Source organism: Myxine glutinosa, chromosome 1, assembly GCF_964187855.1.
Source record: "Myxine glutinosa chromosome 1, kmMyxGlut1.1, whole genome shotgun sequence".
Taxonomy (NCBI): domain Eukaryota; kingdom Metazoa; phylum Chordata; class Myxini; order Myxiniformes; family Myxinidae; genus Myxine; species Myxine glutinosa.
The window spans coordinates 5,902,877-5,928,000 of NC_136261.1; the positions used below are offsets into that span (position 1 = coordinate 5,902,877).

Here is a 25,124-nt window from a genome sequence, read left to right on the forward strand (position 1 = left end):
ATTGATAAGGTGAGAGCCGATTGGTTATTCCCTCCATTCACATGTGAGATGTGGGTGTCTTTGTTTTTCATTGTAGGTTGACTGCTTTACCGTTTGCACGTGGTACATGCTTGGGAGCCTCGATGGTATGTGTTTCTGTCTGCACCGCAGCTGATGACTCACCAATAAGCGATGAAACAGGTCCGGCCACTGAGAGGGTATTTAGCATTGGGATTCTCTTGTGTATGCTTTGGGTAAATGTCGTTACAGGTGTGGAGGGACTCTGGGAAGAGTTTGAAACAGCAAATGGCTTACCTTGTGTAGTCTTTCATGGTTGTGCAGTTACGCAGCTTTCTTTAGCTGGAAGAGGATGGGAGGAGTCTATATACATATATATAAATGAAAAACAAAGACCCACCCACATTTTCATACGAATGGAGGGAATAACTAATCAGCTCTCACCTAATCAATTACCCCAGGTGGCTAGGATTATATAAATACTTTGACTCCTCCTATGCTCTTCTGGCTTATTATAGACTATAACCATGGTACAGTCGTCTGCAAGTGGATACTTGGGTCATCCTCCATGCAGACATAAAATAAACAGTCTAAGATCCGCCCTCTCTCGGTGATGAAGTGACATCAGACTGGATCAGACTGGCACAGTTCACCGTCTCCTGGCCGAAGCAGCGAGCCTTTACCAGCCGACTTTCGTTTACGGATATTTCTGATCATGGACATTCACAGATAGTTTTGTGATTTATTTTTCTGCAAAACTGGCTTTAAATTACGTCACTTTGCCCAATTTCAACTTTCTCGGTCCACCTGGGATGTACTAAGCATTTATATCATTCAGTGAGTGGTTACAAAGATATATAGCGACCCCAGGCAGTGATCACACTGATGAAAGGCCATTGCTCTTGCATGTTATTCCATGGAATTCAAGGCTCAATTGACTGGAATGGTGCTTATCAAGTCATCCGACTTTCTATACCTCATATAAACCTTTCACCTTATGTCGCAGACGAACAGTAACAAAAAAAAAGCGGTGAAAAAAGTTTTACAATACATTTCGCAGTTGCTAGGGTCAAATAAATGTGAGGGTTGAGCGCAGGAATACATTGGGGGGGGGGGGGTAGGGAGGGTGGTGCAGGTACACTGGAAGGCGTGTGCAGGTACATGGGGGCAGGTACGCTGGGGGGCGGACACAGGTACACTGAGGGGCGGCAGCAGGTACACTGGGGAGTGGGTGGGGACAGCACAAGTACACTGCGGTGAGTTAAGTGAAAGTAGATCGGGGTGAGTGCGAGTACATTGGGTGAGTGTGAGTAGTAAGTACCCTGGTTGAGTGTACCTTCTGCATGGCAGCACACAGCACAGTGTTTCCCTTGTGATACGGAACTTCCACGGAACCCAAAAAGCGAAGGGAAAAATTTTCCAGCCAGCTATTCGCTCGCTCCTTGCCTGCCAGAAGACAGGCCATAAACGGTCATGTGTGGACTACACCACATGGACATATGAGGTGGAGTCAAAAGGGGTTTCACTGTTTAAACGGATACAGAGACAAGAACATGACATGGAATTCCACTTTCGTCATGAAACTCAACCATCGGTGGGGAAAATGCCAAGAAGTTGACCGATATTTGTGCGATTTCATATTACATAGACTGAATGGCATTTGTGCTGATTTCCTGATATTACATAGACTGAATGGCATTTGTGCTGATTTCCTGATATTACATAGACTGAATGGCATTTGTGCTGATTTCCTGATATTACATAGTGAATGATATTTGTGCTGATTTCCTGATATTACATAGATTGAATGATATTTGTGTTGATTTCCTGATATTACATGGATTGAATGATATTTGTGCTGATTTCATGATATTACATGGATTGAATGATATTTGTGTTGATTTCCTGATATTACATAGTGAATGATATTTGTGCTGATTTCCTGATATTACATGGATTGAATGACATTTGTGTTGATTTCCTGATATTACATAGATTGAATGACATTTGTGTTGATTTCCTGATATTACATAGTGAATGATATTTGTGCTGATTTCCTGATATTACATGGATTGAATGATATTTGTGCTGATTTCCTGATATTACATAGATTGAATGACATTTGTGTTGATTTCCTGATATTACATAGTGAATGATATTTGTGCTGATTTCCTGATATTACATGGATTGAATGATATTTGTGCTGATTTCCTGATATTACATGGATTGAATGATATTTGTGCTGATTTCATGATATTACATGGATTGAATGATATTTGTGCTGATTTCCTTATATTACATGGATTGAATGACATTTGCGTCTTTGAGCTTCCTGAAAAGCGCTATATAAATAAATGCATTATTATTATTATTATTATTATTTGTGCTGATTTCCTGATATTACATGGATTGAATGATATTTGTGCTGATTTCCTGATATTACATAGTGAATGATATTTGTGCTGATTTCCTGATATTACATGGATTGAATGATATTTGTGCTGATTTCCTGATATTACATAGTGAATGATATTTGTGCTGATTTTCTGATATTACATGGATTGAATGATATTTGTGCTGATTTTCTGATATTACATAGATTGAATGATATTTGTGCTGATTTTCTGATATTACATAGATTGAATGACATTTGTGCTGATTTTCTGATATTACATGGATTGAATGACATTTGTGCTGATTTTCTGATATTACATAGATTGAATGACATTTGTGCTGATTTCCTGATATTACATAGATTGAATGACATTTGTGCTGATTTTCTGATATTACATAGATTGAATGGCATTTGTGCTGATTTCCTGATATTACATAGATTGAATGACCTTTGTGCTGATTTTCTGATATTACATAAATTGAATGACATTTGTGCTGATTTTCTGATATTACATAGATTGAATGACATTTGTGCTGATTTCCTGATATTACATAGATTGAATGACATTTGTGCTGATTTTCTGATATGTAGATTGAATGATATTTGTGCTGATTTTCTGATATTACATAGATTGAATGACATTTGTGCTGATTTTCTGATATTACATAGATTGAATGACATTTGTGCTGATTTCCTGATATTACATAGATTGAATGACATTTGTGCTGATTTCCTGATATTACATAGATTGAATGACATTTGTGCTGATTTTCTGATATGTAGATTGAATGACATTTGTGCTGATTTTCTGATATTACATAGATTGAATGACATTTGTGCTGATTTTCTGATATTACATAGATTGAATGACATTTGTGCTGATTTCCTGATATTACATAGATTGAATGACATTTGTGCTGATTTTCTGATATTACATTGATGGAATGACATTTGTACTGATTTTCTGATATGTAGATTGAATGATATTTGTGCTGATTTCCTGATATTGCCTCAGCTAAATGATATTCATGCTGATTTCCTGATATTGCCTCAGCTAAATGATATTCATGCTGATTTCCTGATATTGCCTCAGCTAAATGATATTCATGCTGATTTCCTGATATTGCCTCAGCTAAATGATATTCATGCTGATTTCCTGATATTGCCTCGGTTAAATGATATTTGTGCTGATTTCCTGATATTGCCTCAGCTAAATGATATTCATGCTGATTTCCTGATATTGCCTCAGCTAAATGATATTTTTTGCTGATTTCCTGATATTACATGGATTGAATGATATTTGTGCTGATTTCCAGATATTACATGGATTGAATGACATTTGTGCTAATTTTCTGATATTACATAGATTGAATGACATTTGTGCTGATTTTCTGATATTACATAGATTGAATGACATTTGTGCTGATTTTCTGATATGTAGATTGAATGACATTTGTGCTGATTTTCTGATATTACATAGATTGAATGATATTTGTGCTGATTTTCTGATATTACATAGATTGAATGACATTTGTGCTGATTTTCTGATATGTAGATTGAATGACATTTGTGCTGATTTTCTGATATTACATAGATTGAATGACATTTGTGCTGATTTTCTGATATTACATAGATTGAATGACATTTGTGCTGATTTCCTGATATTACATGGATTGAATGATATTTGTGCTGATTTCCAGATATTACATGGATTGAATGACATTTGTGCTGATTTTCTGATATTACATAGATTGAATGACATTTGTGCTGATTTCCTGATATTACATGGATTGAATGATATTTGTGCTGATTTCCAGATATTACATGGATTGAATGACATTTGTGCTGATTTTCTGATATTACATAGATTGAATGACATTTGTGCTGATGTTCTGATATTACATAGATTGAATGACATTTGTGCTGATTTTCTGATATTACATAGATTGAATGACATTTGTGCTGATTTTCTGATATTACATAGATTGAATGACATTTGTGCTGATTTTCTGATATTAGATAGATTGAATGACATTTGTGCTGATTTCCTGATATTACATAGATTGAATGACATTTGTGCTGATTTTCTGATATTACATAGATTGAATGACATTTGTGCTGATTTTCTGATATGTAGATTGAATGATATTTGTGCTGATTTCCTGATATTACATAGATTGAATGATATTTGTGCTGATTTCCTGATATTACATAGATTGAATGACATTTGTGCTGATTTTCTGATATGTAGATTGAATGACATTTGTGCTGATTTTCTGATATTACATAGATTGAATGACATTTGTGCTGATTTTCTGATATTACATAGATTGAATGACATTTGTGCTGATTTCCTGATATTACATGGATTGAATGATATTTGTGCTGATTTCCAGATATTACATGGATTGAATGACATTTGTGCTGATTTTCTGATATTACATAGATTGAATGACATTTGTGCTGATTTCCTGATATTACATGGATTGAATGATATTTGTGCTGATTTCCAGATATTACATGGATTGAATGACATTTGTGCTGATTTTCTGATATTACATAGATTGAATGACATTTGTGCTGATGTTCTGATATTACATAGATTGAATGACATTTGTGCTGATTTTCTGATATTACATAGATTGAATGACATTTGTGCTGATTTTCTGATATTACATAGATTGAATGACATTTGTGCTGATTTTCTGATATTAGATAGATTGAATGACATTTGTGCTGATTTTCTGATATTACATAGATTGAATGACATTTGTGCTGATTTTCTGATATTACATAGATTGAATGACATTTGTGCTAATTTTCTGATATGTAGATTGAATGATATTTGTGCTGATTTCCTGATATTACATAGATTGAATGATATTTGTGCTGATTTCCTGATATTACATAGATTGAATGACATTTGTGCTGATTTTCTGATATGTAGATTGAATGATATTTGTGCTGATTTCCTGATATTACATAGATTGAATGATATTTGTGCTGATTTTCTGATATTAGATAGATTGAATGACATTTGTGCTGATTTTCTGATATGTAGATTGAATGATATTTGTGCTGATTTTCTGATATTACATAGATTGAATGATATTTGTGTTGATTTCCTGATATTACATAGTGAATGATATTTGTGCTGATTTCCTGATATTACATGGATTGAATGATATTTGTGCTGATTTCCTGATATTACATGGATTGAATGATATTTGTGCTGATTTCATGATATTACATGGATTGAATGATATTTGTGCTGATTTCCTTATATTACATGGATTGAATGACATTTGCGTCTTTGAGCTTCCTGAAAAGCGCTATATAAATAAATGCATTATTATTATTATTATTATTATTTGTGCTGATTTCCTGATATTACATGGATTGAATGATATTTGTGCTGATTTCCTGATATTACATAGTGAATGATATTTGTGCTGATTTCCTGATATTACATGGATTGAATGATATTTGTGCTGATTTCCTGATATTACATAGTGAATGATATTTGTGCTGATTTTCTGATATTACATGGATTGAATGATATTTGTGCTGATTTTCTGATATTACATAGATTGAATGATATTTGTGCTGATTTTCTGATATTACATAGATTGAATGACATTTGTGCTGATTTTCTGATATTACATGGATTGAATGACATTTGTGCTGATTTTCTGATATTACATAGATTGAATGACATTTGTGCTGATTTCCTGATATTACATAGATTGAATGACATTTGTGCTGATTTTCTGATATTACATAGATTGAATGGCATTTGTGCTGATTTCCTGATATTACATAGATTGAATGACCTTTGTGCTGATTTTCTGATATTACATAAATTGAATGACATTTGTGCTGATTTTCTGATATTACATAGATTGAATGACATTTGTGCTGATTTCCTGATATTACATAGATTGAATGATATTTGTGCTGATTTCCTGATATTATGTAGATTGAATGACATTTGTGCTGATTTTCTGATATGTAGATTGAATGATATTTGTGCTGATTTTCTGATATTACATAGATTGAATGACATTTGTGCTGATTTCCTGATATTACATAGATTGAATGACATTTGTGCTGATTTTCTGATATTACATTGATGGAATGACATTTGTGCTGATTTTCTGATATGTAGATTGAATGATATTTGTGCTGATTTCCTGATATTGCCTCAGCTAAATGATATTCATGCTGATTTCCTGATATTGCCTCAGCTAAATGATATTCATGCTGATTTCCTGATATTGCCTCAGCTAAATGATATTTTTTGCTGATTTCCTGATATTACATGGATTGAATGATATTTGTGCTGATTTCCAGATATTACATGGATTGAATGACATTTGTGCTGATTTTCTGATATTACATGGATTGAATGATATTTGTGCTGATTTCCTGATATTGCCTCAGCTAAATGATATTCATGCTGATTTCCTGATATTGCCTCAGCTAAATGATATTCATGCTGATTTCCTGATATTGCCTCAGCTAAATGATATTCATGCTGATTTCCTGATATTGCCTCAGCTAAATGATATTCATGCTGATTTCCTGATATTGCCTCGGTTAAATGATATTTGTGCTGATTTCCTGATATTGCCTCAGCTAAATGATATTCATGCTGATTTCCTGATATTGCCTCAGCTAAATGATATTTTTTGCTGATTTCCTGATATTACATGGATTGAATGATATTTGTGCTGATTTCCAGATATTACATGGATTGAATGACATTTGTGCTAATTTTCTGATATTACATAGATTGAATGACATTTGTGCTGATTTTCTGATATTACATAGATTGAATGACATTTGTGCTGATTTTCTGATATGTAGATTGAATGACATTTGTGCTGATTTTCTGATATTACATAGATTGAATGATATTTGTGCTGATTTTCTGATATTACATAGATTGAATGACATTTGTGCTGATTTTCTGATATGTAGATTGAATGACATTTGTGCTGATTTTCTGATATTACATAGATTGAATGACATTTGTGCTGATTTTCTGATATTACATAGATTGAATGACATTTGTGCTGATTTCCTGATATTACATGGATTGAATGATATTTGTGCTGATTTCCAGATATTACATGGATTGAATGACATTTGTGCTGATTTTCTGATATTACATAGATTGAATGACATTTGTGCTGATTTCCTGATATTACATGGATTGAATGATATTTGTGCTGATTTCCAGATATTACATGGATTGAATGACATTTGTGCTGATTTTCTGATATTACATAGATTGAATGACATTTGTGCTGATGTTCTGATATTACATAGATTGAATGACATGTGTGCTGATTTTCTGATATTACATAGATTGAATGACATTTGTGCTGATTTTCTGATATTACATAGATTGAATGACATTTGTGCTGATTTTCTGATATTAGATAGATTGAATGACATTTGTGCTGATTTCCTGATATTACATAGATTGAATGACATTTGTGCTGATTTTCTGATATTACATAGATTGAATGACATTTGTGCTGATTTTCTGATATGTAGATTGAATGATATTTGTGCTGATTTCCTGATATTACATAGATTGAATGATATTTGTGCTGATTTCCTGATATTACATAGATTGAATGACATTTGTGCTGATTTTCTGATATGTAGATTGAATGACATTTGTGCTGATTTTCTGATATTACATAGATTGAATGACATTTGTGCTGATTTTCTGATATTACATAGATTGAATGACATTTGTGCTGATTTCCTGATATTACATGGATTGAATGATATTTGTGCTGATTTCCAGATATTACATGGATTGAATGACATTTGTGCTGATTTTCTGATATTACATAGATTGAATGACATTTGTGCTGATTTCCTGATATTACATGGATTGAATGATATTTGTGCTGATTTCCAGATATTACATGGATTGAATGACATTTGTGCTGATTTTCTGATATTACATAGATTGAATGACATTTGTGCTGATGTTCTGATATTACATAGATTGAATGACATTTGTGCTGATTTTCTGATATTACATAGATTGAATGACATTTGTGCTGATTTTCTGATATTACATAGATTGAATGACATTTGTGCTGATTTTCTGATATTAGATAGATTGAATGACATTTGTGCTGATTTTCTGATATTACATAGATTGAATGACATTTGTGCTGATTTTCTGATATTACATAGATTGAATGACATTTGTGCTAATTTTCTGATATGTAGATTGAATGATATTTGTGCTGATTTCCTGATATTACATAGATTGAATGATATTTGTGCTGATTTCCTGATATTACATAGATTGAATGACATTTGTGCTGATTTTCTGATATGTAGATTGAATGATATTTGTGCTGATTTCCTGATATTACATAGATTGAATGATATTTGTGCTGATTTTCTGATATTAGATAGATTGAATGACATTTGTGCTGATTTTCTGATATGTAGATTGAATGATATTTGTGCTGATTTTCTGATATTACATAGATTGAATGATATTTGTGTTGATTTCCTGATATTACATAGTGAATGATATTTGTGCTGATTTCCTGATATTACATGGATTGAATGATATTTGTGCTGATTTCCTGATATTACATGGATTGAATGATATTTGTGCTGATTTCATGATATTACATGGATTGAATGATATTTGTGCTGATTTCCTTATATTACATGGATTGAATGACATTTGCGTCTTTGAGCTTCCTGAAAAGCGCTATATAAATAAATGCATTATTATTATTATTATTATTATTTGTGCTGATTTCCTGATATTACATGGATTGAATGATATTTGTGCTGATTTCCTGATATTACATAGTGAATGATATTTGTGCTGATTTCCTGATATTACATGGATTGAATGATATTTGTGCTGATTTCCTGATATTACATAGTGAATGATATTTGTGCTGATTTTCTGATATTACATGGATTGAATGATATTTGTGCTGATTTTCTGATATTACATAGATTGAATGATATTTGTGCTGATTTTCTGATATTACATAGATTGAATGACATTTGTGCTGATTTTCTGATATTACATGGATTGAATGACATTTGTGCTGATTTTCTGATATTACATAGATTGAATGACATTTGTGCTGATTTCCTGATATTACATAGATTGAATGACATTTGTGCTGATTTTCTGATATTACATAGATTGAATGGCATTTGTGCTGATTTCCTGATATTACATAGATTGAATGACCTTTGTGCTGATTTTCTGATATTACATAAATTGAATGACATTTGTGCTGATTTTCTGATATTACATAGATTGAATGACATTTGTGCTGATTTCCTGATATTACATAGATTGAATGATATTTGTGCTGATTTCCTGATATTATGTAGATTGAATGACATTTGTGCTGATTTTCTGATATGTAGATTGAATGATATTTGTGCTGATTTTCTGATATTACATAGATTGAATGACATTTGTGCTGATTTCCTGATATTACATAGATTGAATGACATTTGTGCTGATTTTCTGATATTACATTGATGGAATGACATTTGTGCTGATTTTCTGATATGTAGATTGAATGATATTTGTGCTGATTTCCTGATATTGCCTCAGCTAAATGATATTCATGCTGATTTCCTGATATTGCCTCAGCTAAATGATATTCATGCTGATTTCCTGATATTGCCTCAGCTAAATGATATTTTTTGCTGATTTCCTGATATTACATGGATTGAATGATATTTGTGCTGATTTCCAGATATTACATGGATTGAATGACATTTGTGCTGATTTTCTGATATTACATGGATTGAATGACATTTGTGCTGATTTTCTGATATTACATAGATTGAATGACATTTGTGCTGATGTTCTGATATTACATAGATTGAATGACATTTGTGCTGATTTTCTGATATTACATAGATTGAATGACATTTGTGCTGATTTTCTGATATTACATAGATTGAATGACATTTGTGCTGATTTTCTGATATTAGATAGATTGAATGACATTTGTGCTGATTTTCTGATATTACATAGATTGAATGACATTTGTGCTGATTTTCTGATATTACATAGATTGAATGACATTTGTGCTGATTTTCTGATATGTAGATTGAATGATATTTGTGCTGATTTCCTGATATTAGATAGATTGAATGATATTTGTGCTGATTTCCAGATATTACATGGATTGAATGACATTTGTGCTGATTTCCTGATATTACATAGATTGAATGACATTTGTGCTGATTTTCTGATATTACATGGATTGAATGACATTTGTGCTGATTTTCTGATATGTAGATTGAATGATATTTGTGCTGATTTCCTGATATTACATGGATTGAATGACATTTGTGCTGATTTTCTGATATTACATAGATTGAATGACATTTGTGCTGATTTTCTGATATGTAGATTGAATGATATTTGTGCTGATTTTCTGATATTAGATAGATTGAATGACATTTGTGCTGATTTTCTGATATTACATAGATTGAATGACATTTGTGCTGATTTTCTGATATTATGTAGATTGAATGACATTTGTGCTGATTTTCTGATATGTAGATTGAATGATATTTGTGCTGATTTTCTGATATTAGATAGATTGAATGACATTTGTGCTGATTTTCTGATATTACATAGATTGAATGATATTTGTGCTGATTTTCTGATATTATGTAGATTGAATGACATTTGTGTTGATTTCCTGATATTACATAGTGAATGATATTTGTGCTGATTTCCTGATATTACATGGATTGAATGACATTTGTGCTGATTTTCTGATATTACATAGTGAATGATATTTGTGTTGATTTCCTGATATTACATAGTGAATGATATTTGTGCTGATTTTCTGATATTAGATAGATTGAATGACATTTGTGCTGATTTTCTGATATGTAGATTGAATGATATTTGTGCTGATTTTCTGATATTACATAGATTGAATGATATTTGTGCTGATTTCCTGATATTGCCTCAGCCAAATGATATTTTTTGCTGATTTCCTGATATTACATGGATTGAATGATATTTGTGCTGATTTCCAGATATTACATGGATTGAATGATATTTGTGCTGATTTCCAGATATTACATGGATTGAATGATATTTGTGCTGATTTCCTTATATTACATAGAATGACTGATATTTGTGCTGATTTCCTGATATTACATAGAGTCACTGATATTTGTGCTGTTTTCTTGATCGTAGTTCGATCGAATGATATTTGTACGGATTTATATTTCTTTGGAGTGAGGAGGGAGAGTGGACCATTTGTCTCCACCTGCAGTAATACTTGTCAATTGCGTACTTTATCTGTTGCATGTGTGATAAATTATGCTGTGCAGTTCTGGGGTTTGTTCTTGACTGAATTGAGTAAAAGTTGAATTTCATTTGAACTGTCGTCCATCCATGTGGGATGTTCTGCATGCTGTCAGACAATCCCTCAGGACAAACGGTATAACAATAATAATTCCATGATATTTTAATTTCGTTGTAAGAGCAGCCTTTGGGCCGGTATCATGGCCATGCAAGCCAGGCTGATGAGTTCAACGTTTTTTATTTTAACCTAATTCACTAAAAGATCAGGCTCTACATCCTAAGCAATCCTAAAACTTAGTAATGGCTACCTTTATATTCACAAAGACTTTGTGGGCCTCGTTTTAAAGATGACAGATGATGGAATCTCAATAGCTCTATTGTGGGCCACGTTTTAAAGATGACAGATGATGGAATCTCAATGGCGGTATTGTGGGCCACGTTTTAAAGATGACAGATGATGGAATCTCAATGGCGGTATTGTGGGCCACGTTTTAAAGATGGCAGATGATGGAATCTCAATAGCTCTATTGTGGGCCACGTTTTAAAGATGGCAGATGATGGAATCTCAATAGCTCTATTGTGGGCCACGTTTTAAAGATGGCAGATGATGGAATCTCAATAGCTCTATTGTGGGCCTCGTTTTAAAGATGACAGATGATGGAATCTCAATAGCTCTATTGTGGGCCACGTTTTAAAGATGGCAGATGATGGAATCTCAATGGCGGTATTGTGGGCCACGTTTTAAAGATGGCAGATGATGGAATCTCAATAGCTCTATTGTGGGCCACGTTTTAAAGATGGCAGATGATGGAATCTCAATAGCTATATTGTGGGCCACGTTTTAAAGATGGCAGATGATGGAATCTCAATAGCTCTATTGTGGGCCACGTTTTAAAGATGGCAGATGATGGAATCTCAATAGCTGTATTGTGGGCCACGTTTTAAAGATGGCAGATGATGGAATCTCAATAGCTCTATTGTGGGCCACGTTTTAAAGATGGCAGATGATGGAATCTCAATAGCTATATTGTGGGCCACGTTTTAAAGATGGCAGATGATGGAATCTCAATAGCGATATTGTGGGCCACGTTTTAAAGATGGCAGATGATGAGGGCAGATGATGAGGGCCAAGTTTTAAAGATGGCAGATGATGGAATCTCAGTGGCGGTCTTGAGGGCCAAGTTTTAAATATGGCAGATGATTGAATCTCAATAGCGGTATTGTGGGCCACGTTTTAAAGATGGCAGATGATGGAATCTCAATAGCTATATTGTGGGCCACGTTTTAAAGATGGCAGATGATTGAATCTCAATAGCGATATTATGGGCCACGTTTTAAAGATGGCAGATGATGGAATCTCAATAGCTATATTGTGGGCCACGTTTTAAAGATGGCAGATGATTGAATCTCAATAGCGGAATTATGGGCCACGTTTTAAAGATGGCAGATGATGGAATCTCAATAGCTATACTGTGGGCCACGTTTTAGAGATGGCAGATGATGGAATTTCAATAGCTATACTGTGGGCCACGTTTTAAAGATGGCAGATGATGGAATCTCAATAGCTCTATTGTGGGCCTCGTTTTAAAGATGGCAGATAATGGAATCTCAATAGCTCTATTGTGGGCCTCGTTTTAAAGATGGCAGATGATGGAATCTCAATAGCGGTATTGTGGGCCACGTTTTAAAGATGGCAGATGATGGAATCTCAATAGCTATACTGTGGGCCACGTTTTAAAGATGGCAGATGATGGAATCTCAATAGCTATACTGTGGGCCACGTTTTAAAGATGGCAGATGATGGAATCTCAATAGCTCTATTGTGGGCCACGTTTTAAAGATGGCACATAATGGAATCTAAATGGCGGTATTGTGGACCACGTTTTAAAGATGGCAGCTTATGGAATCTCAATAGCTATATTGTGGGCCACGTTTTAAAGATGGCAGATAATGGAATCTAAATGGCGGTATTGTGGACCACGTTTTAAAGATGGCAGATGATGGAATCTCAATAGCTATACTGTGGGCCACGTTTTAAAGATGGCAGATGATGGAATCTCAATAGCTCTATTGTGGGCCACGTTTTAAAGATGGCAGATAATGGAATCTAAATGGCGGTATTGTGGACCACGTTTTAAAGATGGCAGATGATGGAATCTCAATAGCTATACTGTGGGCCACGTTTTAAAGATGGCAGATGATGGAATCTAAATGGCGGTATTGTGGACCACGTTTTAAAGATGGCAGCTTATGGAATCTCAATAGCTATATTGTGGGCCACGTTTTAAAGATGGCAGATGATGGAATCTCAATAGCTATACTGTGGGCCACGTTTTAAAGATGGCAGACGATGGAATATCAATAGCTCTATTGTGGGCCTCGTTTTAAAGATGGCAGACGATGGAATATCAATAGCTCTATTGTGGGCCACGTTTTAAAGATGGCAGACGATGGAATATCAATAGCTCTATTGTGGGCCACGTTTTAAAGATAGCAGACGATGGAATATCAATAGCTCTATTGTGGGCAACGTTTTAAAGATGGCAGACGATGGAATATCAATAGCTCTATTGTGGGCCACGTTTTAAAGATGGCAGATGATGGAATCTCAATGGCGGTATTGTGGGCCACGTTATAAAGATGGCAGATGATGGAATCTCAATAGCTGTATTGTGGGCCACGTTTTAAAGATGGCAGATGATGGAATCTCAATAGCTCTATTGTGGGCCACGTTTTAAAGATGGCAGATGATGGAATCTCAATAGCTCTATTGTGGGCCACGTTTTAAAGATGGCAGATGATGGAATCTCAATAGCTATATTGTGGGCCACGTTTTGAAGATGGCAGATGATGGAATCTCAATAGCTATATTGTGGGCCACGTTTTAATGATGGCAGATGATGGAATCTCAATGGCGGTATTGTGGGCCACGTTTTAAAGATGGCAGATTATGGAATCTCAATAGCTATATTGTGGGCCACGTTTTAAAGATGGCAGATGATGGAATCTCAATAGCTATACTGTGGGCCACGTTTTAAAGATGGCAGATAATGGAATCTCAATAGCTATATTGTGGGCCTCGTTTTAGAGATGGCAGATGATGGAATCTCAATAGCGGTATTGTGGGCCAAGTTTTAAAGACGGCAGATGATGGAATCTCAATAGCGGTATTGTGGGCCACGTTTTAAAGATGGCAGATGATGGAATCGCAATAGCGGTATTGTGGGCCACGTTTTAAAGATGGCACATGATGGAATCTCAATAGCTCTATTGTGGGCCTCGTTTTAAAGATGGCAGATGATGGAATCTCAATAGCTATATTGTGGGCCACGATTTAAAGATGGCAGATGATGGAATCTCAATAGCGGTAATGTGGTCCACGTTTTAAAGATGGCAGATGATGGAATCTCAAAGCTCTATTGTGGGCGACGTTTTAAAGATGGCAGATGATGGAATCTCAATGGCGGTATTTTGGGCCACGTTTTAACGATGGCAGATGATGGAATCTCAATAGCGGTATTGTGGGCGACGTGTTAAAGATGGCAGATGATGGAATCTCAATAGCTATATTGTGGGCCTCGTTTTAAAGATGGCAGATGATGGAATCTCAATAGTGGTATTGTGGGCCACGTTTTAAAGATGGCAGATGATGGAATCTCAATAGTGGTATTGTGGGCCACGTTTTAAAGATGGCAGATGATGGAATCTCAATAGCTCTATTGTGGGCCACGTTTAAAAGATGGCAGATGATGGAATCTCAATAGCTATATTGTGGGCCACGTTTAAAAGATGGCAGATGATGGAATCTCAATAGCTCTATTGTGGGTGACGTTTTAAAGATGGCGGATTATGGAATATCAATAGCTCTATTGTGGGCCACGTTTCAAAGATGGCGGATGATGGTATCTAAATGGCTTTGATGAATTACGTTTGCGTCATGTATTTGCCCAAGGAGTTGAGAGTTAACCTCCGTTACAGAAGCCAAGCTGGAGAAGCGTTACCGTATACATCTTCGGGATCCTGAGGGACGGCGTGCGCGTAGTAAGCTGGAAAGACCCCATGGTCCCCGGTGCGCATGTTGTAACCTTCACACCAGAAGTCTCCGTCCTGACGTAGCACCAGCAGTGGGTCGTCCACGTCCAAATTGAGCTCATCTACGTGTCGTGGAACAAACCTGTACCGAGGAGTTAAATTAGATTTGCCCACATCCATTTTGCAATAATTAAAAACACTCAACTTAGCACCAGGAGAGCTACTTGATAGTGATTTGCTTCACTTTTTAGCAATCCTGCTTGACATACCTGTAAAATAATCATTTAAATTAAACCGTTACGGATTTAAAATGCTTGAGTAAAGGAACATGTAATTAGAAGTATAGACACAGTAAAGGAGGTTCAGCTTTACATTGAACGAGTGGTAAAAAATTGTATGTTTCATTTGGGTCACATATTGTATTTTAGACAAAAATGTAAGAGATTGGATGAGGGTTGATGGAGGAACATTCACCTGAAGACTGCTCTGTGAGTTTGCTCTCTCTCTTGTCCATCAATCTCGCATGAAAACAGGCCGAAGGACTCCATGCCTGCACGAGGGTCCAAAATCACCAACTTAGGCTCATTTTGTGTGTCTGTGTAATTATCTGTATGGTTCATTTCATTTCATTGTATGGTTAATTTTCATTGTTCATTTTCATTTTCATTTTCATTGTATGGTTCATTTCCTGTTTCTGGATGGTTCATTTTGTGTGTCCCTCGTCAATCATAAGATTTCCTTATCTGTATGGTTCATTTCTTTAGCCAATGCCAAAGTCATAGACTGGATGCAAAATACGGAATGTCGAGAACTGCTTCAGTCAAAATTATTTGGTCACCTCGGCTACTACGAGCGTGCAGCACTTACGTCCCGGAGGGTGTGTGAGTTTAGCCTAGTTCCCAGACTCAGCTTCAGAGTGAAATGCACATCACATGTAATATGAGGCCTTCACGTATGCTAGCACAAGCTCCTTCAAAAGGAAATGAGAGGGTATCACCACAGACGTTTAGAGTACAAGGCCCTCGATAGATTCATCCAAATTAAAAATACATGAAAATGACTATGAGTGATGAAATAACGTCCGAAGGAAACGTGCAAATGTTAGCCGGGACCGTACAACCCGCACTTAGCCGGGACCGTACGACCTGCACTTAGCCAGGACCGTACAACCCGCACTTAGCCGGGACCGTACGACCCGCACTTAGCCGGGACCGTACGACCCGCACTTAGCCGGGACCGTACGACCCGCACTTAGCCGGGACCGTACGACTCGCACTTAGCCGGGACCGTACGACCCGCACTTAGCCGGGACCGTACGACTCGCACTTAGCCGGGACCGTACGACCCGCACTTAGCCGGGACCGTACAACCTGCACTTAGCCGGGACCGTACGAGCCGCACTTAGCCGGGACCGTACGACCCGCACTTAGCCGGGACCGTACGACCCGCACTTAGCCGGGACCGTACGACCCGCACTTAGCCGGGACCGTACGACTCGCACTTAGCCGGGACCGTACGACCCGCACTTAGCCGGGACCGTACGACTCGCACTTAGCCGGGACCGTACGACCCGCACTTAGCCGGGACCGTACGACCCGCACTTAGCTGGGACCGTACGACCTGCACTTAGCCGGGACCGTATGACCTGCACTTAGCCGGGACCGTACGACCTGCACTTAGCCGGGACCGTACGACCTGCACTTAGCTGGGACCGTACGACCTGCATTTAGCCGGGACCGTACGACCTGCACTTAGCTATTGTCCTTAGTATATAATTTAGTCATATATTGTCCTTAGTACATAATTTAGTCATCTATTGTCCTTAGTATATAATTTAGTCATCTATTGACCTTCGTACATAATTTAGTCATCTATTGTCCTTAGTATATAATTTAGTCATCTATTGTCCTTAGTATATAATTTAGTCATCTATTGTCCTTAGTATATAATTTAGTCATCTATTGACCTTCGTACATAATTTAGTCATCTATTGTCCTTAGTATATAATTTAGTCATCTATTGTCCTTAGTATATAATTTAGTCATCTATTGTCCTTAGTATGTAATTTAGTCATCTATTGTCCTTAGTATATAATTGAGTCATCTATTGTCTTTAGTATATAATTTAGTCATCTATTGTCCTTCGTATATAATTTAGTCATCTCTTGTCTTTAGTATATAATTTAGTCATCTATTGTCTTTAGTATATAATTTAGTCATCTATTGTCCTTAGTACATACTTTAGTCATCTATTGTCCTTAGTATATAATTTAGTCATCTATTGACCTTCGTACATAATTTAGTCATCTATTGTCCTTAGTATATAATTTAGTCATTTATTGTCCTTAGTATATAATTTAGTCATCTATTGACCTTCGTACATAATTTAGTCATCTATTGTCCTTAGTATATAATTTAGTCATCTTTTGTCCTTAGTATATAATTTAGTCATCTATTGTCCTTAGTATATAATTTAGTCATCTATTGTCTTTCGTATATAATTTAGTCATCTATTGTCCTTAGTACATAATTTAGTCATCTATTGTCCTTAGTATATAATTTAGTCATCTATTGACCTTCGTACATAATTTAGTCATCTATTGTCCTTAGTATATAATTTAGTCATCTACTGACCTGACAGCTACTGACCTGACGGCTTCAAGCAGAATGTTGCTTTAGGCTGAACACCCAGACATTGGGTCATCAGTGACTACTGGTAACTGAAAGCTCGTTACCGCCAGCAGTGTACATCTATCCCGACTCACTGTGCAGATCAATGGAATACTATTCACTCATACAAATACCTGTGTTGGTCTGCATGGCGGACAAGATGAGCAATGGAATTTATCAATTAAAAACCGATAAGAGTACGTTGGAAATGAAGTGCCACAGACGTTTAGCGTTAGCCTTTGATCTAAGCAAAAACTCTACCCTGTGCAATAACTGAGAAGACAAAAAGTTATACAATGGATGCACTCACTTGATGACCTGGAAGCTCCATTCATGAAGACATTGAGGAATTTCTTTGAGAAAGTTATTTCGTTTTCAGGGCCAGTGCCATACCCAAAGCAGCCTTCAACGAATCCCACAGAATCCACAGCACCAACCTCCGGTCCTCTGCCGTCATAAGTATTTGTTCCACTCATGGCCAAGTCCTCTTCATCAATTCTCATCCCAACATCCATCACGAGCATGTATTTCAGGGGATCGTAACTGAGGACACTATCTGATATTCCTCGTATAGATTCAAAATTGTTCTCTTCTTCCTCCTCCTGCACTTTTTCTCTTTCTTCCGTATCGACCTTCTCGTCTTCATCACTCTCCCTCTCTGCCTCTGATGGAGACAGATAGATCAGGTTTCCATCCATTGTTGTCGTTGGAACGTCGGCCGAGGGGCTGGTGACTCGACTTGAACTGGAGCTTTCCAAAGAACTGGACCCCTCATCCACCTCCCATATCCTCTCACTCTTATCTGCTTCGTCAAGTTCATAGTCTTCCTTTTCATTCTCTCTATCCTTTTTCTCTTCCTCATCGATCTCCTCATCCTCAGGTTGAGCCAGTACAGAGAAATACTCTGTGTCCCAAGCAAAGGGCAAACACGGACCAGATGAAAATGACATCGGGGCCACAGTCTCTCCATCCGGATCTCCACGACCCGATAACTCCAGCACTTCCAGATGACCTTTGTCAACTGAGTCGGCAAAACTTCCCACATTGCTCCCGACAGCCAAAGACCACTCTCGACACGGTTCTGCACTGCCTGGTGGGTCTGCACGCTCTCCGGAACTTGGGGAACATGGATTTCCGATCATCGCATCCATTATTTCAACTATTCCTGTGTCATCGATCGTCATGCCTTCGACTTTGAGGTTTGCTGCTACATTTGGTTTGAGGTTAAGATTGGCTGGAGCTTGTCGTGAGGGTTGAGCAGATGACCCATTATGACTTGAATCTTCATTTCCTCTGTTGTTCCAAAGGGGGACATTGAGGACATTTCCACCTGTGCACAAGTAGATGGATAAACAACAATTAATTAATTTTTTCAACAGGCAAATAATTAAACTTAACTTCCTGAAATAAAGTGCATTACAAGTACAAAAAAGAAAGGGCAATCAGACATTGCAGACCTTCGCCAGGATGTGTTTTCAGTGGTTTTAAAAGGCTTTTGTGTTAAAAACAAATATGGCGGCCGAACCACGTGACCGATGACGTCATCATCCCCCCCCCCCCCCCCCCCCACCAATTTATCCCGAGATGACACTCAAGAAATTTCATCTTGATCGATGAAGTTTTGTACTTGTAGAATTATGACGTCATAATGGGGGCACCTATGACATCATCAACATATTTTATTCCCCATGGAAAGTTCTTTACAATGAGCCATGTCTCAATTTTTTCTATGTGGCGCTTTCGGAGATATAGAGGTGCAAATTTTTTCTGTTTTTCCAAGATGGCGCGCCATACCACGTGACCTATGACGTCATAATTATCATTAAAATTTTTTACAGGTGGAGTTTCACCTATGGTGGAAATTTCATGTCAATCAGACCAACGGTTGCCGAGAAAATCATATTTATTCTATGCGGACAAACAGACAAACAAACAAACAAACAAGCAGACAAACAAGCAGACAAACAAACAAACAAACAGACAAACGGACCCAAATGCAATACCCTCTCCTCCTGCGAGGGTAATTATACAATTGTTTTTATTATTGAATAGCTTTCCATCTTTGTGCAATGAATGGGACACCATGCCAGTATCGTTACAATGTTTTTAAAAAGCAACTCCAATAAGGATTCCAGTTTTAGCAATTTCCTTCGAGCAAAAGATGGAGTTAAACAAAGGAGTTTTTCCTGAGGAAAGAACTGTGCCCTTTGACCTGAGACGTCATGTAGGGACAACTTGAGACAAGTATAGCTGTTCACAATGAAACAGAATGTACTTATCGATGCTGGCACAGAGCACTGTGGACCACTGAAACACTCAATCACTTGACTCTCCCACTTTCCTCACATGTTGGAGTCCCGAGTCTACATCTCTCGTATGTTGGAGTCCCGAGTCTACATCTCTCGTATGTTGGAGTCCCGAGTCTACATCTCTCGTATGTTGGAGTCCGGAGTCTACATCTCTCGTATGTTGGAGTCCCGAGTCTACATCTCTCGTATGTTGGAGTCCCGAGTCTACATCTCTCGTATGTTGGAGTCCCGACTCGACATCTCTCGTATGTTGGAGTCCCGAGTCTACATCTCTCGTATGTTGGAGTCCCGAGTCTACATCTCTCGTATGTTGGAGTCCCGAGTCTACATCTCTCGTATGTTGGAGTCCCGAGTCTACATCTCTCGTATGTTGGAGTCCCGAGTCTACATCTCTCGTATGTTGGAGTCCCGAGTCTACATCTCTCGTATGTTGGAGTCCCGAGTCTACATCTCTCGTATGTTGGAGTCCCGAGTCTACATCTCTCGTATGTTGGAGTCCCGAGTCTACATCTCTCGTATGTTGGAGTCCCGAGTCTACATCTCTCGTATGTTGGAGTCCCGAGTCTACATCTCTCGTATGTTGGAGTCCCGAGTCTACATCTCTCGTATGTTGGAGTCCCGAGTCTACATCTCTCGTATGTTGGAGTCCCGACTCTACATCTCTCGTATGTTGGAGTCCCGACTCTACATCTCTCGTATGTTGGAGTCCCGACTCTACATCTCTCGTATGTTGGAGTCCCGACTCTACATCTCTCGTATGTTGGAGTCCCGACTCTACATCTCTCGTATGTTGGAGTCCCGACTCTACATCTCTCGTATGTTGGAGTCCCGACTCTACATCTCTCGTATGTTGGAGTCCCGACTCTACATCTCTCGTATGTTGGAGTCCCGACTCTACATCTCTCGTATGTTGGAGTCCCGACTCTACATCTCTCGTATGTTGGAGTCCCGACTCTACATCTCTCGTATGTTGGAGTCCCGACTCTACATCTCTCGTATGTTGGAGTCCCGACTCTACATCTCTCGTATGTTGGAGTCCCGACTCTACATCTCTCGTATGTTGGAGTCCCGACTCTACATCTCTCGTATGTTGGAGTCCCGACTCTACATCTCTCGTATGTTGGAGTCCCGACTCTACATCTCTCGTATGTTGGAGTCCCGACTCTACATCTCTCGTATGTTGGAGTCCCGACTCTACATCTCTCGTATGTTGGAGTCCCGACTCTACATCTCTCGTATGTTGGAGTCCCGACTCTACATCTCTCGTATGTTGGAGTCCCGACTCTACATCTCTCGTATGTTGGAGTCCCGACTCTACATCTCTCGTATGTTGGAGTCCCGACTCTACATCTCTCGTATGTTGGAGTCCCGACTCTACATCTCTCGTATGTTGGAGTCCCGACTCTACATCTCTCGTATGTTGGAGTCCCGACTCTACATCTCTCGTATGTTGGAGTCCCGACTCTACATCTCTCGTATGTTGGAGTCCCGACTCTACATCTCTCGTATGTTGGAGTCCCGACTCTACATCTCTCGTATGTTGGAGTCCCGACTCTACATCTCTCGTATGTTGGAGTCCCGACTCTACATCTCTCGTATGTTGGAGTCCCGACTCTACATCTCTCGTATGTTGGAGTCCCGACTCTACATCTCTCGTATGTTGGAGTCCCGACTCTACATCTCTCGTATGTTGGAGTCCCGACTCTACATCTCTCGTATGTTGGAGTCCCGACTCTACATCTCTCGTATGTTGGAGTCCCGACTCTACATCTCTCGTATGTTGGAGTCCCGACTCTACATCTCTCGTATGTTGGAGTCCCGACTCTACATCTCTCGTATGTTGGAGTCCCGACTCTACATCTCTCGTATGTTGGAGTCCCGACTCTACATCTCTCGTATGTTGGAGTCCCGACTCTACATCTCTCGTATGTTGGAGTCCCGACTCTACATCTCTCGTATGTTGGAGTCCCGACTCTACATCTCTCGTATGTTGGAGTCCCGACTCTACATCTCTCGTATGTTGGAGTCCCGACTCTACATCTCTCGTATGTTGGAGTCCCGACTGTACATCTCTCGTATGTTGGAGTCCCGACTCTACATCTCTCGTATGTTGGAGTCCCGACTCTACATCTCTCGTATGTTGGAGTCCCGACTCTACATCTCTCGTATGTTGGAGTCCCGACTCTACATCTCTCGTATGTTGGAGTCCCGACTCTACATCTCTCGTATGTTGGAGTCCCGACTCTACATCTCTCGTATGTTGGAGTCCCGACTCTACATCTCTCGTATGTTGGAGTCCCGACTCTACATCTCTCGTATGTTGGAGTCCCGACTCTACATCTCTCGTATGTTGGAGTCCCGACTCTACATCTCTCGTATGATGGAGTCCCGACTCTACATCTCTCGTATGTTGGAGTCCCGACTCTACATCTCTCGTATGTTGGAGTCCCGACTCTACATCTCTCGTATGTTGGAGTCCCGACTCTACATCTCTCGTATGTTGGAGTCCCGACTCTACATCTCTCGTATGTTGGAGTCCCGACTCTACATCTCTCGTATGTTGGAGTCCCGACTCTACATCTCTCGTATGTTGGAGTCCCGACTCTACATCTCTCGTATGTTGGAGTCCCGACTCTACATCTCTCGTATGTTGGAGTCCCGACTCTACATCTCTCGTATGTTGGAGTCCCGACTCTACATCTCTCGTATGTTGGAGTCCCGACTCTACATCTCTCGTATGTTGGAGTCCCGACTCTACATCTCTCGTATGTTGGAGTCCCGACTCTACATCTCTCGTATGTTGGAGTCCCGACTCTACATCTCTCGTATGTTGGAGTCCCGACTCCATCTCTCGTATGTTGGAGTCCGGACTCCATCTCTCGTATGTTGGAGTCCGGACTCTACATCTCTCGTATGTTGGAGTCCCGACTCTACATCTCTCGTATGTTGGAGTCCCGACTCTACATCTCTCGTATGTTGGAGTCCCGACTCTACATCTCTCGTATGTTGGAGTCCCGACTCTACATCTCTCGTATGTTGGAGTCCCGACTCTACATCTCTCGTATGTTGGAGTCCCGACTCTACATCTCTCGTATGTTGGAGTCCCGACTCTACATCTCTCCTATGTTGGAGTCCCGACTCTACATCTCTCGTATGTTGGAGTCCCGACTCTACATCTCTCGTATGTTGGAGTCCCGACTCTACATCTCTCGTATGTTGGAGTCCCGACTCTACATCTCTCGTATGTTGGAGTCCCGACTCTACATCTCTCGTATGTTGGAGTCCCGACTCTACATCTCTCGTATGTTGGAGTCCCGACTCTACATCTCTCGTATGTTGGAGTCCCGACTCGACATCTCTCGTATGTTGGAGTCCCGACTCGACATCTCTCGTATGTTGGAGTCCCGACTCGACATCTCTCGTATGTTGGAGTCCCGACTCGACATCTCTCGTATGTTGGAGTCCCGAATCGACATCTCTCGTATGTTGGAGTCCCGAATCTCCATCTCTCGTATGTTGGAGTCCCGACTCGACATCTCTCGTATGTTGGAGTCCCGACTCGACATCTCTCGTATGTTGGAGTCCCGACTCGACATCTCTCGTATGTTGGAGTCCCGACTCGACATCTCTCGTATGTTGGAGTCCCGAGTCTACATCTCTCGTATGTTGGAGTCCCGAGTCTACATCTCTCGTATGTTGGAGTCCCGACTCGACATCTCTCGTATGTTGGAGTCCCGAGTCTACATCTCTCGTATGTTGGAGTCCCGAGTCTACATCTCTCGTATGTTGGAGTCCCGACTCTAGATCTCTCGTATGTTGGAGTCCCGACTCTAGATCTCTCGTATGTTGGAGTCCCGACTCTAGATCTCTCGTATGTTGGAGTCCCGACTCTAGATCTCTCGTATGTTGGAGTCCCGACTCTAGATCTCTCGTATGTTGGAGTCCCGACTCTACATCTCTCGTATGTTGGAGTCCCGACTCGACATCTCTCGTATGTTGGAGTCCCGACTCGACATCTCTCGTATGTTGGAGTCCCGACTCGACATCTCTCGTATGTTGGAGTCCCGACTCGACATCTCTCGTATGTTGGAGTCCCGACTCGACATCTCTCGTATGTTGGAGTCCCGACTCTCCATCTCTCGTATGTTGGAGTCCCGACTCGACATCTCTCGTATGTTGGAGTCCCGACTCGACATCTCTCGTATGTTGGAGTCCCGACTCGACATCTCTCGTATGTTGGAGTCCCGAGTCTACATCTCTCGTATGTTGGAGTCCCGAGTCTACATCTCTCGTATGTTGGAGTCCCGACTCGACATCTCTCGTATGTTGGAGTCCCGAGTCTACATCTCTCGTATGTTGGA

At 38.9% G+C, this 25,124-nt stretch overlaps 2 protein-coding genes across 2 annotated transcripts in view; both read right to left on the bottom strand.

The window, feature by feature from the left end:
• The window catches only part of LOC137416241 (DNA-directed RNA polymerases I, II, and III subunit RPABC3), an 890,838-nt gene that overhangs the window by 738,377 nt on the left and 127,337 nt on the right, over positions 1 to 25,124 (bottom strand). The window lies entirely within an intron of this gene.
• LOC137421032 (C-Jun-amino-terminal kinase-interacting protein 1) overlaps positions 1 to 25,124 on the bottom strand; it is a 92,261-nt gene that overhangs the window by 28,691 nt on the left and 38,446 nt on the right. Inside the window, exons 5-8 of the mRNA XM_068106688.2 lie at positions 18,765 to 19,784; positions 16,260 to 16,335; positions 15,755 to 15,927; positions 1,334 to 1,443 (exon numbers count right to left, since the gene is read on the bottom strand). Coding sequence (XP_067962789.1) covers positions 1,334 to 1,443; positions 15,755 to 15,927; positions 16,260 to 16,335; positions 18,765 to 19,784 — 1,379 coding nt within the window. The remainder of the gene's footprint in view (positions 1 to 1,333; positions 1,444 to 15,754; positions 15,928 to 16,259; positions 16,336 to 18,764; positions 19,785 to 25,124) is intronic.